Raw genomic sequence first — 17,436 nt, 5'->3', positions numbered from 1 at the left:
AGTGGTGAGGCACCTGTCACAGAAAAAGAAAAAAAAAAAAACAACCCGCGCCACGGAGAAGCAGGGCCTGGGTCCCCCACGATGAAAATGCCTTCCCATCAGCTCCTGCTCTGGGCCCTGTGGACCCTGGAGATCCTGGTTCGAGCCACGGGTGGGCCTCGGGCCCGCTAGGAGTACCCCCGTGCGCCTCTCTGCGCCTGCGCCGGCGCCGTGTGCCTTTGCGAGGGCGGAGCTGCCTTCTCCTCAGCACAGACCGGGAGAGCGTTGCCAGGGCGGAGGTGAGTTCTCCTCTGCACAGACTTCGGAGATGCAGCGAAGCGGATCATGTGCTCCTCAGCACAGACCCGGGCGGGCCGGGGGCACCGCGAGGGCGGAGCTGCGTTCTGCTCAGCACACACCCGGGGGACACCGCGAAGGCAGAGCAGCGTTCTCAGCACAGACCTTGGGGGCACTGCCTCGCTTTGGGACTACTCGGAGCCGCATCAATGGTGAATAAAATCCTTCCTGTTTGCAGCCCTTAATAATCAGGGTCAGAGACCAGTTAGAAGGGTTCAGTGTGGAAAACGGGAAACCAAAATCCCCTCTGAATCCTACCTACCGAGGTTCTCCCCAGCCAAGGCGAGGCGGCCGCAGTCCGAGATCCACACCGCAGCCTCGGAAGACAAGCGGGCAGAAATCCCATGAGGGGCAGTTGAGGTTTGAGGAAGGCGAGGTGAGGTACCTGTGGCTGAAAAAAAAAAAAACTGCACCACGGAGAAGCAGAGCCTGGGTCCCCAACGGACAAAAGTGTCTTCCCATCAGCCCTTGCGCTGGGCCCAGGTGACCCTGGCATTCCTGGTTCGAGACCAGGGTGCGCTTCAGGCCGCTAGGGGTACCCAAAAGCGGGCAGAAGGCCCATGAGGTGAAGGTGATGCACCTGGGGCAGAGAAAAAAAAAAAAAAAAAAACAACCGCGCCGCGTATAAGCGGGGCCTGGCTCCCCCACAGAAGAAACTGTCCTCACATCAGCGCTTGCGCTGCGCCCCAGGGACCCTGGTATCCCTGGCTCGAGCCCAGCGTGCGCCTCGGCCTGCTAGGGGTACCCCAAGGCAGACAGAAGGCCCATGAGGGAAAGGTGAGACACCTGGGGCAGAGAAAAAAATAAAAAAACTGCGCCGCCCAGAAGTGGGGCCTGAGTCCCCCACAGACGAACGTCCCTACCCATCAGCCCTGAACTGGGCCCCGGAGACCCTAGCGTCCCTGGCTCGAAACCAGGGTGCGCTTCGGGCTCGCTAGTGGTACCTCAAGGCGGGCAGAAAGCCCATGAGGGGAAGGTGAGGCACCTGGGGAAAAGCGAAAAAACAAAAACAAAAACGTCGCAGAGAAGCAGAGCCTGGGTCCCCGAGGAAGAAAGTGTCTTCGCATCAGCCCTTGCGCTGGGCCCCGGGGACCCTGGTGTCCCAGTTTCGAACCCAGGGTGTGCGTCTGGCCACTAGGGGTACCCCAAGTCGGACAGAAGGCCCATGAGGGGAAGGTGAGGTTTGAGGGAGGAGACGTGAGGCAACTGTGGCAGAAAAAAAAAAAAAAAAAAAAAAAAAACACGCCGCGGAGAAGCGGGGCCTGGGTCCCCAACGGACGAAAGTGCCTTCCCATCAGCCCCTGCGCTGGGCCCCATGGACACTGGCGACCCTGGTTAGAGCCCAGGGTGCGCCTCGTGCCCAATAGGGGTATCCCAAAGCGGGCAGAATGCTCGTTAGGGGAAGGTGAGACACCTGGGGCAGAGAAAAAAAAAAACCGCGCCGCAAAGAAGCGGGACCTGGGTCCCCCACGGATGAAAGTGTCTTCCCATCAACCCCTGCCCTGGGCCCCATGGACCCTGGCAACCCTGGTTCGAGCCCAGGTGCGCCTCGCGCCCGCTAGGGTTACCCAGAAGCCGGCAGAAGGCCCATGAGAGGAAGGTGAGACACCTGGGGCAAAGGAAAAAAAAAACCGCGCTGCAGAGAAGCGGGGCCTGGCTCCTCCACGGACGAAGGTGTCTTCCCATCAGCCCCTGCGCTGGGCCCTGGGGAACCTGGTGTCCCTGGCTGGAAACCAGGGTGCACCTCGGACCCGCTAGGGGTACCCCAAGGAGAGCAGAAAGCCCATGAGGGGAAGGTGAGGCACCTGTGGCAGAGAAAGAAGAAAAACCGCGCCGCGGAGAAGCGGGGCCTGGGTCCCCCACTGACGAAAGTGTCTTTCCATCAGCCCTTGAGCTAGGTCCCGAGGACGCTGACATCCCTGGTTCGAGCCCACGCTGCGCCTCAGGCTGCTACGAGTACCCCAAGGAGGAAAGAAGGCCCAAAAGTTTCAGCTGAGGTTTGAGGGAGGAGAGATGAGGCACCTGTGGCAGAAAAAAAAAAAAAAAAACGCGCAGCGGAGAACCGGTGCCTGGGTCTCCCAGGGACGAAAGTGCCGTCCCATCAGCCACTGCGCTTGGCCCCATGGAACCTGGCCTCCATGGTTCGAGCCCAGGGTGCGCCTCGGGCCGCTAGGGGTACCCCAAAGTGTGCAGAAGGCCCATGAGGGGAAGGTGAGGCACCTGGGGCAGAGAAAAAAAAAATCGCCGCGGAGAAGCGGGGACTGGGTCCCCCCCACGGACGAAAGTGTCTTCCCATCAGCCCTTGCGTTGGGCCCCAGGGACCCTGGCTTCCCTGGTCGAGCCCACAGTGCACCTCGGGCTGCTAGGTGTACCCCAAGGCAGACAGAAGGCCCATGAGGGGAAGGTGAGGTTTGAGGGAGGAGCGGTGAGGCACCTGTGGCAGAAAAAAAAAAAAAAAAAAACGCGCCACGGAGAAGCAGGGCATGGGTCCCCCACGGACGAAAGTGCCTTCCCATCAGGCCCTGTGCTGAGCCCCGTGGACCCTGGCGACCTTGGCTCAAACCCAGGGTGCGCCTCGGGCGGTTAGGGGTACCCCAAGGCGGGCAGAAAGCCCATGAGGGGAAGTTGAGGTTTGAGGGAGGAGAGGTGAGGCACCTGTGGCAGAAAAAAAAAAAAAACCGCACCGCAGAGAAGCGGGGCCTGGGTCAGGCACGGACGAAAGTGTCTTCCCATCAGCCCTTGCGCTGCGTCCCGGGGACCCTGACGACCCTGATTCGAGCCGAGGGTGCGCCTCTGTCCACTAGGGGTACCCCAAAGCAGGCAGATGGCTCATGAGGGGAAGGTGAGGTACCTGGGGCAGCCAAAAGAAAAAAAAAAAAACTGCGCCGCGGAGAAGCGGTGCCTGGGTCCCCCACGGACGAAAGTGTCTTCCTATCAGCCCTTGCACTGGGCCCCGGGAACTCTGGCGTCCCTGGTTCGACCTCATGGTTCGCCTCGGGCCGCTAGGGGTACCCCAAGGCGGGCAGAAGGCCCATGAGGCAAAGGTGAGGTTTGAGGGAGGAGAGGTGAGGCACCTGTGGCAGAAAAAAAAAAAAAAAAAAAAACGCGCCATGGAGAAGGGGGGCCTGGGTCCCCCACGGACGAAAGTGCTTTACCATTAGCCCCTGCGCTTGGCCCCGTGCACCCTGGCGACACTGGTTCGAACCCAGTGTGCGCCTCGGGCCGCTAGCCGTACCCCAAAGTGGGCAGAAGCCCATGAGGGGAAGGTGAGGCACCTGGGGCGGAGAAAAAAGGAAAAAACCTCGCCACGGAGAAGGGAGGCCTGGGTTCCCCACGAAAGAAAGTGCCTTCCCATCAGACCCGGTGCTAGGCCCCAGGGACCCTGGCATCCCTGGTTCGAGCCCAGGGTGCGCCTCGGGCCGCTGGGGGTACCCCAAGGCGGACAGAAAGCCCATGAGGGAAAGGTGAGGCACCTGTGGCAGAAAAAAAAAAAAAAAAAAACCGCGCCGCAGTGAAGCTGGGCCTGGGTCCCCCACTGACGAAAGTGCCTTCCCATCAGGCCTTGCGCTGGACCTCGCGGACACTGGCGACCCTAGTTCGAGCCCAGGGTGCGCCTTGGGCCCGCTAGCGGTACCCAGAAGCGGGCAGAAGGCCCATGAGGGGTAGGTGAGGCACCTGAGGCAGAGAAAAAAAAAACTGTGCCGCGGAGAAGCGGGGCCTGGGTCCCCCACGGAAGAAAGTGTCTTCCCATCAGCCCCTGAGCTGGGCCCAGGGGACCCTGGCATCCCTGGTTCAAGACCAGGGTGCGCTTCGGGCCTCTTGGAGTACCCCATGGTGGGCAGAAAGCCTATGAGGGGAAGGTGAGGTTTGAGGGAGGAGAGGTATGGCACCTGTGGCATAAAAGAAAAAAAAAACCGCGCCACAGAGAAGCAGGGCCTGGGTCCCCCAAGGACGAAAGTGCCTTCTCATCCGCCCTTGTGCTGGGCCCCAGGGACCCTGTCGTCCCTGGCTCAAATCCAGGGTGCGCCTCTGGCCTGCTAGGGGTAACCCAAAGCGGGCAGAAGGCGCATGAGGGGAAGGTGAGTCACCTGGGGCAGAGGAAAAAAAAAAAAAAGCCCTGCGGAGAAGCGGGGCCTGGGTCCCCCACGGGTGAAAGTGTCTTCCCATCAACCCTTGCGCTGGGCCCCGGGGACCCTGGTAACCCTTATTTGAGCCCAGCGTGTGCCTGGGGCCACTAGGGGTACCCCAAAGCGGGCAGAAGACCCATGAGGGGAAGGTGACCCACCTGGGGCAGAGGAAAAAAAAAACGCGCCACGGAGAAGCGGGGCCTGGGACCCCCACGGAAGAAAGTGTCTCCCCATCAGCCCTTGCGCTGTGCCCTGGGGACCCTGGCATCCCTGGTTCGAGCCCAGGGTGCGCCTCGGGCCGCCAGGGGTACCACAAGGTGGAGAGAAGGCCCATGAGGGAAAGGTGAGGCACCTGGGGCAGAGAAAAAAAAAAACTGTGCCACGGAGAAGCGGGGACTGGGTCCCCCACGGACGAAAGTGTATTCCCATGAACCCTTGCGCTGAGCCCCAGGGACCCTGGCGTCCCTGGTTCGAGTCCAGTGTGCACCTAAGGCGGCTAGGGGTACCCCAAGTCTGACAGAAGGCCCATGAGGGGAAGTGAGGTTTCAGGGAGTAGAGGTGAGGCACCTGTGGCAGGTGTCCATCTGTAAACTGTTTATCCATGTGAGCCCTGATGTCCACCAGGGGCTGCATGTCCCCCTGAGGCTAGATGTTCGCCTGGAGCCTGGTGCCCACCTGCAGCCTGATATCCAGGAGAGGCTTAGTTATCCACCTATGGCCATCTGGAGCCAGATGCCCACCTGAGGTCTGGTGTACACCTAAGGCCTGATCTCTACCTGGGGCTTGGGTGTTCATGTGGGGCCTGATGTCCACCTAAGACCATGTGTTCACCTGGAGCCTGGGTGACCATCTGGGTTATGATGTTCAGCTGAGGCCCAGAGTTCAGCTGGGGACTGGGTCAACCTTCTGCCTGATGCACACCTGGGGACTAGGTACCCACCTGGGCTCCAGTGTTCACTTGGGCCTGATGTCTACCTGGGGCCTTGTATTTACCTAGGACCAGTGCATCCGTCTGGGGTCTGAGTGCCCTCATGGAGCCTGGAGTTTTCCTGGGGACTGGGGTCTGCCTTAGGCTTAAGTGTACATCTGTGGCCTCGTGTCCACCTTGGGACAGATGTCCACCTGGGGACGGATATTCAGTAGGGGCCTGAGTGTCCACCTGGTTTTTGATGTCTACCTGGGGCCTGGTGTTCATCTGAGGTGTGATATCCACCTGGGGCCTGGACATTTGCCTGGAACCTGATGTACAGCTGGTGCCTGAAGTTCATCTATGCCTGGTGTCTCCCTGGGGCCAGGTAGTCAAACACAGGGCCTGAATACCTTCTAGAGTTCAGTGTTCACCTGGGGTCCGAAGTCCACCTAGGGCTTGGGTGTCCAAATAGGGCCTGGTGTCAGCTTGAGATTTGTGTATTTACCTAGGGCCTGGTTGTCCACTTGGGGCTTGATTTTTTACTTGGTTTTTGTGTTAATCTGGGGTCTAGTGTCCACCTGGGGCCTGGGTATCCACCTAGGGACTATTGTCCAGCTGGAGACTAATGACTACCTATGGCCTGGTAATCACCTAAGGCTTTGTTTCACTTAGGTACTTGGTGCCAAACTGTTGCCTGCTGTTCACCTGGGGTATGGTGTCCACCTGGGGTCTGGATGTCAGCCTGGGGCTTGTTGTATACATGTATCTTAGATATCCAGATAAGGGTCTGTTTTCTGCTTAGGTGCAGCAGTCCATCTGGTGCTTGAGTGTCAACCTAAGGCCTGATGTCTATGTTGGACCTAGGGTTCACCTGAGGCCTGATATCCACCTGGGGCCTCAATGTCCAAATGGGGCCTGATGCCCATCTGGGCCCTGGGTGTCCACCTGCAGCATGGATGTCCACTGGTACTTTATGTCCACCAGGGGCCTAATGTCCACCTAAGACCTGGTGTTCACCTGGGGTCTGATGTTCAGCTGAAGACCGGATGTCCACCTGGAGCCGAGGAATCCACTCAGGGACTGGTGTTGAACTGGGGCCTGATGACCACCCGGGGACAAGGTACACACCAGGCTTGCTGTCCACCTGTCACCAGATGTCCACCTGAGTCCTGATGTCCATCTTGATCCTGTTTGTCCACATTAGGCCTGATGTCCAGCTGGGGCCTAGGTACCCACTGGGGGCTTCCTGTTAACCTGGGGACTGGTGTCATTCTGGGGCCTAATGACCACCTGGGTTGTATTATTCACCTAGGGCCTGGTGTCCACTTGGGGCTTGAGTGTAACCTTGGACCTGGCACCCACATAGGATTGGGTATCAAACTGGCCCCTTGGTGTCCAGTTAAGACATCATGTGAACCTGGCGCCTGAGTGTCCACTTGGGGCCAAATGACTACTGGGGGCCTGAATGTCAACCTAGAATCTGAGGTTTACTAGGGGCCTAGGTATCCACCTGGGGCCTAATGTCCACCTGAACCTGGGTGTCAACCTGGGGCCTGATGTAAACCTCTAGTTCAGTGTCCACCTTTGGCTTGATGTCAACCTGGAGCCTGATGTCCACCTGAGTACGGATGTTCACCTTTGACCTGATGTCCACCTGTGGACTGTTTATCCACCCATGGCCTGATGTTCACCTGGGGCTGAATGTCCAACTGTGACTTGTTGTGCACCTGGAACCTAGGCGTGCACCTGGAACCTAGGCATCCACCTGCAGCCTGATGTTCAGCTGGGCTGGGACCCGGAGTTCACCTGAGGCATGATGTCCACCTGAAGCTTGATGTTCACCTGGGGGCTGGGTGTCCACTTGGGGCCCAATATCCACCTGGACTAGGTACCCACCTGGGATCTGGTGTTCACTCAAGATTGGTGTTCAGCTGTGGCCTAATGACCACCTGGGTCACGGTGTCTACCTTGGACTGGGTGCTCACCTGGAGCCAGTGTTCACTGGGGGCCTAGTGTGCACCTGAGACTGGGGGATGCACCTGGGGCCTGGTGTCTACCTGGTGCCTAGGTATCCACTTGGGGCCTAATGTTCAACTGGAATCTGATATCCACCTGGGGCCTTGTAATTACCTGGGTTCTGGGCATCCACCTAGGGCTTGAGTATCCTCCTGGGGCCTTGAGTTTTACTAGGGACTCGTGTCTGCCTTGGACCTGGGTGTACATCTGTTGCCTAATGTACACCTTGAGAGTGATGTCCACCTGGGGACAGATGTCCTCTTGGGGTCTGAGTGTGCACCTGGTGCCTGACGTCTGCCTAGGGACTTGTGTTCACCTGACACCTGATATCCACCTGGGGCCTGGGTGTCCACGAGGGGCTGATGTTCAGCTGGAGACTGGATATCCACCTAGGGCTTGGGGATCCATCCAGAAACTGATGTCAAACTGGGGCCTGATGTCTACCTGCGGACTAGGTATCCATGTGAGGCTCGATGTTCATCCACGGCCAGACGTCCATCTGATGCTTGATGTCCACCTTATTCCTGGGTGTCTACTGGAGACCTTATGTCCAACTAGAGCTTAGGAACCTACTGGGGGCCTCGTGTAAACCTGGGGACTGGTATGAAGCTGGGTCCTAATGATCCCCTGGGTCATATTATTCACCTAGGGCCTCATGTCCACTTGGGGCTTCAGTGTCAACCTTAGGTCTTGTGTTCATCTTTGACCTGGTGTACACCTGGGACACCTACGGACTTGGTGTCCAATTGAGGTGTCATGACCACCTGGGGACTGAATGTCAATCTGGGGTCTGATGTAAACCTCTAGTTCAGTATCCACCTGGGCCTGGTCTTCGCTTGTGGCCTGCTGTCTACCCGGGCCTTGCTGTCAACCTAGGGCCTGATGTAAACCTCTAGTTCAGTATCCACCTGGGGTCAGATGTCTTCCTAGAGACTTATATTCACTTTTGACCTGATGTCCACCTGGGGACTTGCGATCCATCCATGGTCTGATATTCACCTGGAGACAGATGTTCAACTGTGGTCAGAAGTGCTCCTGGGGTCTGGGCTTCCACCTGGAGCCTGATGTTTAGCTGGGGCTAGAGTTCACATGGAGAATGATGTCCACCTGAAGTTTGATGTTTACCTGGGGCCTGATACCTACCTGGTGCCCAAGTATTCTCATGTGTCTAACGTCCACTAGTTGGCCTGATGTTCATCTGAGGGCTTGGTGTCAACCAGTGGCTTTATGTACACCTGGATTCTAGTGTCCTCCTGGAGCCTTATGCCTACCAGGAGTCTGGTGTACCCCTGGGGTCTAGTATCCACCTGGAGTCTGGGCGTCCACCTGGAGCCTAATGTTGAGGTTAGACTGAGTGTCAGCCTGAGGCCTGATGTCTACTAGGGCATAGGTATTCACCTGGGGCTTGTTGTTTACCTGGGGACTAATGTCAACCTTGAGCCTAGGTATCCACCTGGGGAATAGTGTCCAGTTGCAGCCAGATGTCCACCTATGGCCTGAAGCATGGTTGTTATCCTAAGGCCTTGTATTAGTCCATTTTCACACTGTTATAAAAAACTACCTGATATTGGGCAACTTATGAGGAAAAGAGGTTTAACTGACCCACAGTTCTTCAGGCTTAATAGGGAGCATGACTGGGCGGGCTCAGGACACTTACAATCATGATGTAAAGCCCTTTTTACCATGTGGGAGGAGGAGGGAGACAGAAGGGGGATGTGCTACACACTTTCAAATAACCAGGTCTCGTAAGAACTCTATCACGAGAACACCAAGTGGGAAGTCTTCTCCCGTGATTCAATCACCATTCACCAGGCTCATTCTTCAACCCATGGGGATTACAATTCAACATGAGATTTGGGTGGAGACATAGAGCCAATATCAGGCCTGATGCCTACCTGGAGTCATGTCTACCTGAGGCCTAATGTAGACATGGGGCCTGGGCATTCACCTAGGACCTCATGTTAAGATAGGGGCTGGAGTTCTTTTGGTGCCTAGTGTATACCTGGGGCCCAGATGTATAACTAGAACCTGATGTTTCAGATGGAAACCTAGGCCCCAGGTGCTCATCAGATCCCAGGTGAAAACTCAGGCTTCAGGTGCACATCAGACTCCAAGTGGACACATAGGCCCTAGGTTGATACCAAGATTTCAGGTAGACTCTGGGTCCCAGAAAAACACCCCGCCCTAGGTGGACAGCTGAACCTGAGTAGACATCACACCCCAGATTGACATCTGGCCCCAGGTAGATTCCTAGGCCCAAGGTGAATACTCAGTCTCCAGCCCTAGGGGAGTTCAGTCTTAGGTGATTAAGGACTGGTGTTCCTCTGGGGCCTCATGTCTACCTGGGCCCTGGGAGTGCACATGGAGCCAGATGTCTATAAAGGGCCTGAGTGTCCACTAGGGCCTGAGGTTCACCAGGAGCATAGACATCCACCTAGGACCTCGTGTCCACCTAAAACCTGGTGTTCACCTGGGGCCTGGGTGACAACCTGGGATCTGATGTTCACCTGAGGCCCAGAGTTCAGCTGGTGCCTATGTCAGCCTGGCACCTGATACACACGAGAGGACTAGGTGCCCACCTGAGGACTGGTGTTCATTGGGAACTGGTGTTCAGCTGTGGCTTGATGAGCAACTGGGTCCTGGTGTCCTCCTGGTAACTGATGTCCACCTGGGACTTCATGCTTACCTAGGGCCTGGTGTTCCCCTGGGGCCTGGTGTGCCCCTGAGATCTGGGGTCCACCTGGGCCTAGTATCCACTTGGTGCCTCATATCCATCTGGAACATCATGTCCACTTGGGGCCTTGTAGTTACCTAGGGACTGGGTGTCCTTCTGGCACTTGGGTGTCCTCCTGGGGCCTGGGGTTCTCCTGGGGCCTGGGTGTACATCTCTGGCCTGATGTCCACCTTGGGTGGATGTCCACCTGGGAACAGATGTTCACTTGTGGCTTGAGTGTCCATCTCGTGTCTAATGTATACCTGGGCCCTGGTGTTTGCCTGAGGCCTTATATCCACCTTGGGCCTGGGCATCCATTTGAGGCCTGATGTCTACCTAAGACCTGGTGTTTAACTGGGGCACAGACTTCTTCCTGGAGCCCGACGTTCATCTGGAGCCTGAAGTTCACCTGTGTCTGTTGTCTACCTGAGGCCTATGTGTCAACCTAGTGCTTGATGACCACCCTGAGTTCAGTGTTCACCTGGGGCCTGACATCTGCCTGGAGTCTGGGTGTCCACATAGGGCCTGATGTTGGCTTGGGACCAAAGTATTTACCTAGGGCCTGGGTGTCTACTTACAGCCTGACTTCTACATGGTTCATTGTGTCAACCTGGGGCCTGATGTCCACTTAGGTCCTAGGTAAGCTCCTTATGACTAAAGTCCACATGGGGGCTGAAACCATCTCAGACCTTGAACCTAGGGCTTAGTGTCAACCTGAGACCTGGTGACCCCCTGGGGTCAAGGTATCCACCTTGGGCCTGATGACCAACTGGGGTTTAAGGATCTACCTAGAGACTGGTGTCAACCTGGAACCTGATGTCCACTTGGGGTCTGGTGTACACCTTGGGCCTGATGCCCACCTTGGCACAGGTGTACACTTTGGGCCTAGTGTGCACCTGAAGCCTGGCTGTCAACCTGGGTCTTGATGCACACCTTTAGTCAAGTGTTAAACTGGGGCCTGATGAAATACTGGAGCCTGATTTACACCTGTGTACTGGGTCTCCACCTGGGGCCTGATGTCCACCTGCAGCCAGATATCCACCTGGCACCAGATGTCTTTGAGGAATCTGGGTGTCCACCTTGAAAATGATGTATTCCAAGAGACTAGGCATGCACATTGGGCCTGGGGTGCACCTAGGTCCTGATGTCTACCTGAGGCTGGTATTGAACTGGGGCCTGTGTGTTCACTTGGAGCCTGATGTTCATTTGGAACCTGGTGTTCACCTAGGACATGGGTATCCACCTGGATCCTGATTTTCAGGTGGGGAGTGGATATAGATCTGGGACCTGATGGCCACCTATGCTATAAGTAACCCAACCACCTGGGGCCTGGTGTTCACCTGTGGTCTGATATCCACCTGGTACCTGTGTGTCAATCTAGTGCCTGGTATCCACTTGAGGACTAGGTAGACACCTGGGGCTTGGTGTTCACCAGGGGCCTGGTGTTCATCTTGCACCCAGTGTCCACCTGGACCCTGTGTATCAACCTGTGGCCTAGGTTGCCACTTGGAGCTTTATGTGCACCTGGGGCCTGAGAGTTTCCTAGGATCTGATGACCACTGGGGCCCAGGTATCCACCTGGGATATCAGGCTTCAAGTGTACACCCAGGCTCCATGTGTACATCAGGCCCCAGGTATACACTGGACTCCAGGTGGACACCAGCACTCAATTGGATACACACACTTAAGGTGGATACCAGGCCCCACGTGAATTCCTACACTCCAGGTGAACATCAGGTCCCAAGTGGATACCTGGACCCCAGGTGGATACCAGTCTCTAAATTAATACCAGGCCTCAGATGGTCCTTAGGAACCATGTGGGCATTAGTCATCAGGAAGTTACCTAGGCCCAAAGTGGACATCAGTCCCCATGTTGACACAAGATCTAGTTGGAAGTCAGGCACCAGGTGGACACCCAGGCCCTAGGTAAATACTTAGGTCCCAAGTTGACAGCAGGCCCTATGTGAACACTCAGAACTCAGGTGGACATCAGGCCTCAGGTGGACATCTGAGTTCATCTGGAACCTCATGTTACAGGCCCCATGTAAACACCAGGCCTTAGATGGATACCCAATCTCTAGGTAGACATCAGAGCTCAGATTGACACAAAGACTCCAGTAGACATAATGTACCAATGAATATCCAGGCCCCCGGTAAATACCCAGGCCCCAGATTGACACCACGGTCTATGTGGACACACAGGCCCCGGGTAGTAAACAGGCCCAAGGTGGACACTGGACTGGACATCAGGTCCTAGGTTGACAACCGTGCTCCAAGTTGACACCAGGCCCCAAGTGAACATCTGGCCCCAGCTGGACACTAGACCCCTCGTGAATACCTAGTCTCAAGGTTGACATCAGACCCTATGTGAACACTAGACCCCAGATAAACACTTATGCCCTAAGTGGACATCAGGCCTCAGGTGGTTACCCAGTCCCAAGGTGAACATCAGGACCCCGATGGGCACCAGTTATCAAGTGGATTCCTAGGCCCCAGGTGAATGTCAAGCCCTAGGTGGATACCGAGCCCCAGGTGGATACCTGGATCCTGGTAGACATCAGGTCCCAAGAGGACACTAGAACCCAGGAGTACATTAGGCCACAGGTTAACACGAAGGCCCCAGATGAATACCAGGCCAACTTGTGGACATCAGGCCTGAGAAGGGTCCTTGGGCTCCAGGGGGATATCAGGCCCCAGGTGAACATCCAGCACTCAGATGAACATTAAGCTTCAGGTAGGCATCATGCCTCAGGTGAACTCCAGGCCCCAGCTGAACATCAGGTCCCAGGTGGATGCCCAGAATCCGGGTGCACATCTGGCCACAGTTGGACATTCAACCCCAGGTGACCATCAGGCCATGGGTGAATACACGGTTTCCAGGTAGACATCAGATCAAAGGGGAACATCAGTCCCCCAGTGGACATCAGGCCCAAGGTGGACACTCAACTAGAGGTTTACATCAGGCCACATGTTGACACCTAGTCCCAGGTGCACATCAGGCCCCTGCTAGATACCTAGGCTTCCAGTGAATTTCAGACACCAGGTTGACATTCAGGCCCCCAGTGGTCATCTGGCCTCATGCGAACACTCAGACCCCAGGTGCAAATGATGTCTCAACTGGATACCAAACCCCTTGTTTGATAACCAAGGCCCAGGTGGACACCATTTCCAAGGCTGACACTCAAGCCCTAAGTGAATACCAAACTCTAGGTGAATAATTCAAGTGAGGTGGTCATTAGGACCCAGCTGGATACCAGTCCCCAGGTTAACACAAGGCCCCCAGTGGGCACCTAGGCACCAGCTGGACATCAGGCCCTATGTAAATACCCGGGTCTCAGGTGAACACCATGCCCCAGGTGAACATCAGGCCCTAGGTGAACACGGGGCCACAGGTGGACATCTAGCCCCTGGGCAACATCCAGCCCCAAGCGGACATAACCATTTCCATGGATAAACCATTCCCAGGTGGATATCAGGCCTCAAGAGGATGGCAGTCACCAGGTAGACATCAGGCCTCTGATAGACACCAAGGTCCCAGATGTACAGCAGGCCCCAACCGAACCCCAGACTCATGTGGACATCAGGCCACAGGTAGACACCAAGCCTTAGGTAGATACCTAACTTCAGGTAGTCATCAGACCCAAGGTGGACACCCAGTCCCCAGGTGGACAGTCAGGCCCCAGGCACATATCAGGCCTTAAGTGGACACCCAGGCCCCAGGTTGATATCCAGTTCCCAGGTGATCACCAAGCCCCAGGTAGACACCAGGCCGTAGGTGAGCAACAGGACGCAGTAGGTCATCAGGCCACAGCTGGATACCAGTCCCCGGTGATCACAAGGCCCCAGTGGGACATAGATCTAAGGCAGACATCAGGCCCCAGGTGGACATACAGGTCTGAGGTGGAATTCACCCTGAGGGGGACATTCGGCCCCAGGTACGCATCAGGCCTCAGCTGAATAACCAGTCCCCAGGTGGACATTAACCCACAGGTCAACCACAGTCCCCAGGTTGATACCTGGTCCCCAGGTGGCTACTCAATCTGCAGGGTAACATTAGGCCCCTGTAGGATCCCAGGCCCCAAGTGGATTCCTAGGCCCCTGGTGAACATCAGGTGCAGGTGTCCAAGTAGGCCCTGGGTGGACATAACTGTGTACAGGTAAGGAGTTGACCTGTGGGGAGGATGAGCAGTCAGAAGCCCACTGGGGTCCTGAGTAGGTCTTCTGGAAGGAGGAGGCTGAGGGGATGGAACCTTAAAGAAGCAACCTCACTTCTTTGGCAACAGACCCTAACAGAACTTAGAATTCTGGTAACCAGGCCAGGCACGGTGGCTCACACCTGTAATCCCAGCACTTTGGGAGGCTGAGGCAGGAGGATCATGAAATCAGGAGATCAAGACCAGCCTGAACAACATGGTAAAACCACATGTCTACTAAAAATACAAAAAGCAAACAAGGTCAGGAGATCGAGACCATCCTGGCTAACACAGTGAAACCCCGTCTCTACTAAAAATACAAAAATTAGCCGGGCGTAGTGGTGGGCGCCTATAGTCCCAGCTACTCGGGGGGCTGAGGCAGGAGAAAGGCATGAACCCAGGACATGGAGCTTGCAGTGAGCCCAGATCACGCCACTGCATTCCATCCAGCCTGGGTGACAGAGCGAGACTCTGTCTCAAAACAGACAAACAAACAAACAAAAAACAAACACAAAAAAACTAGCCAGGTGTTGTGGTGCGTGTCTCATGCCTGTAATCCCAGCTACTCAGGAGACTGAGGCAGGAGAATTGATTGAACCCAATAGGCGGAAGTTGCAGTGAGCCGAGATCATGCCACTGCACTCCACCCTGGCCAACAGAATGAGACAATGTCTCAAAAAAAAAAAAAAAAAAAAAAAAGAATCCCGATAACCAGGCACCCACATCCTAGAGTTAGCCCCATAGCCAGCTCACTTGGTGGGAGATGCTCAAGAGAGCAAGATGTTCTTGTGCTGCATCCCCACATCTCAAGGCTCCTGCTTCAGGAATGGCAGGAGTGACAGCCTTTCTTTTCCAACGATGCCCTTGTAGGCTCATCGCTCACCCCAGATGCCTCTGGCCATTTGACAGAAGGCCCCCCCAGGTACCACAGGACAGGAGTCACCAGGTAGACATCAGGCCCCAGATGGAGCTACCAGGCCAGGCCTCACCAGTGATCCCACCAGGGCCACATCTGCACATTGTCCTTGTCCAGCTGGAGCCTCTGGAGCTCATTGAGACACAGGCACATGGTGAGGTAACCTGCAGTCTGGAAGTCTTTCCAGGGACAATGTTTTCAGGCTGAAATTCCTTTAAATTCAGTGAGCTTGTTTTCATGTTTGGAAATTCCAGTGGAAAGTAAGTGATATTGGTGACCTCTCTCCTTTTTCAGCTCCTGCTTCAGGTGCAGAAACACAGCTATTTCCAGTGCCAGCTGTTGAGCCAGTGCCAGCACCAGGGGCAGAGCCCCTTCCAGGGACAGCGCTGGAGCTAGAGGAAGCTCCAGAGCCCTCCTGCCGCTGCCCTGGGACTGCACAGGACCAGCCCAGTGAGAAGCTGCCTGACTTCATGGCACCTCCTGTAGAGCCACCGGCCTCAGCCCTGGAGCTGAAAGTGTGGCTGGAGCTAGAGGTGGCAGAGAGGGGGTGACCAGCACAGCTCCAGCCAGCAGCTCCCACACTGCTCCCAGTCCTGGGCACAGTGGAAGCTATGGAGGCAGAGACCAGGGTGTGCAACCTGGGCTCCCCTGCCTCACTGGAGAGGGACTTCTCTCATTCAGCAGAGCAGCAGCCCTGCTGCTGAAGGCCCTGCCGCTACTGCTGCTGGGGGTGTTTGCCTGCCTGCAGGAGGTGCTGGAGAGCAAGAAAAGGAGCCTGTGAGCAGGGGTTCCAGCAGGTCCTCCTGCTCCCAGAGGTGACCTCCTCCTCCAGGAATGGAGGTTTGCCCTCAGCTGGGCATCTGGGCCATTTGCCTCTAATGTGCTGCCCAGGATGACCTCTTCTTGACAGGTGGACAGCGGTTGAGGGGGCCAGGGGGCATCTCCAAAGGAAGCTCTTAAACTCAGCAGCAGCACTCCAGAATCTTCATGCCTGCACCTGCCCAAGGATTTATTCATAGCTTAACTAAGAATTTCAAATTTCTACCATAACACTGAAATAAAGTTTGACTTTTTGAAACTTCCATGACTTCTTTCACTCCCTAATATTGTAGATGGTGTTTTTGAGGTGATGTTGAAAACCTCTGATAGTTGTGTGTTTTGTTGTGGTTCTTTGGGTGATTAAATTACCATCTGATCAAGTGATATTGAAAACCCTTCAGGTATGGCTTTTAGAAGACTTTGACCTATTTTTGCTTGTGTTGACTCTCCCTCCAGCTTTGTGGAAAGAGGGATCACGTAGGTTCATTTCTCAGGCAGATCAGTCACCTTTTGCCATCAAAGTTTTAGCATCCATTTCGAAAATTTGGTGTACAAGTTGATATTTTGGTGTTTTTAGCTAATCTGGGGTCAAAACAGAATGTCATAGATGAGGAAGCTTATAAACAAATTTGTTTCTCTCAGTTCTGGAGATGGCAAAATTCAAGGTCAAGTGGTTAGCAGATTCCATGTCTGGTGTGGGCTTGCTTTGTGGTTCATAGACAGCCATGTTTCTACCATGTCCTCACATGACAGAAGGGATGAGGGAGCTTTCTATAGTGCCTTCAATAGGGGCTACTAATCCCACTCCTGTGGTCCCTGCCTTCATGATCTAATCATTCCCCAAGGCCCTACCTCCAAATATCATCACATGGGGAATTAGATTTCAGCACTTGAATTTGAGGGGGACAATAACATTTGGTCTATAGCATCAGGTTACCCAGAGCCTTATGCATTCGGAGGAAATCCAAAATCTTCTATAAGTATTTGCTGGTCCCCTCTGGGCTTAGGGAAATCTTCAATTGCAGCTCTTGATTCAGCTTGGTCCAAGCCGAAATTCTACGTTTGCTGGAGTAACTTGTTCATGGGACAGAGGGAAGTATAGAGGCAACTGACCATTTGGAGTTTAGGACAATTGATGGAAGAGGGCTTGGCATCTGGATGAGAAGTGGAGGGAGAATAGAACAAAGGCACAGAAGGAGAGAGCACAATGAGAAAGGGGAAGAGGGACATCTGGACATAAGGGCCAACTGGAGGGCAGGGAAGGTAATTTTTCTTGCATTTTAAACTCAGACCACATATCACATCAGAATCACCTGAGGGAGACGTTTTCAATGCATATTCCTGGGTTTCTTCTCTTGGAAATTTTTATTAAATCTTGAGTTGTGCTGATTTATCCATATTTATCA

At 55.1% G+C, this 17,436-nt stretch overlaps 1 protein-coding gene across 1 annotated transcript; it reads left to right on the top strand.

Moving 5' to 3' along the window:
- Positions 1 to 13,336: 13,336 nt before the first annotated feature.
- Positions 13,337 to 16,293, top strand: LOC117981601 (CMT1A duplicated region transcript 15 protein-like protein). The gene is made up of 2 exons (XM_055097358.2): positions 13,337 to 15,365; positions 15,506 to 16,293. The coding sequence occupies exons 1-2, from the start codon at positions 15,059 to 15,061 to the stop codon at positions 15,760 to 15,762; spliced, it is 564 nt and encodes a 187-aa protein (XP_054953333.1). The 5' UTR covers positions 13,337 to 15,058; the 3' UTR covers positions 15,763 to 16,293.
- The last annotated feature ends 1,143 nt before the right edge of the window (positions 16,294 to 17,436 follow it).

The sequence above is a fragment of the Pan paniscus genome, chromosome 15, assembly GCF_029289425.2.
Source record: "Pan paniscus chromosome 15, NHGRI_mPanPan1-v2.0_pri, whole genome shotgun sequence".
In the NCBI taxonomy this organism is placed as follows: domain Eukaryota; kingdom Metazoa; phylum Chordata; class Mammalia; order Primates; family Hominidae; genus Pan; species Pan paniscus.
The sequence above is the reverse complement of the archived record's forward strand: the minus strand, read 5'-3'. Positions and strand labels throughout refer to the sequence as shown.

What these genes read in the sequence shown, in the direction of transcription:
- LOC117981601 (XM_055097358.2), top strand. Translation starts at nt 15,059, where the DNA reads ATGCTCAAGAGAGCAAGATGTTCTTGTGCTGCATCCCCACATCTCAAG. An exon ending in CATTGAGACACAGGCACATG is followed by an intron (nt 15,366 to 15,505) that starts GTGAGGTAACCT and finishes CTCCTTTTTCAG; the next exon opens with CTCCTGCTTCAGGTGCAGAA.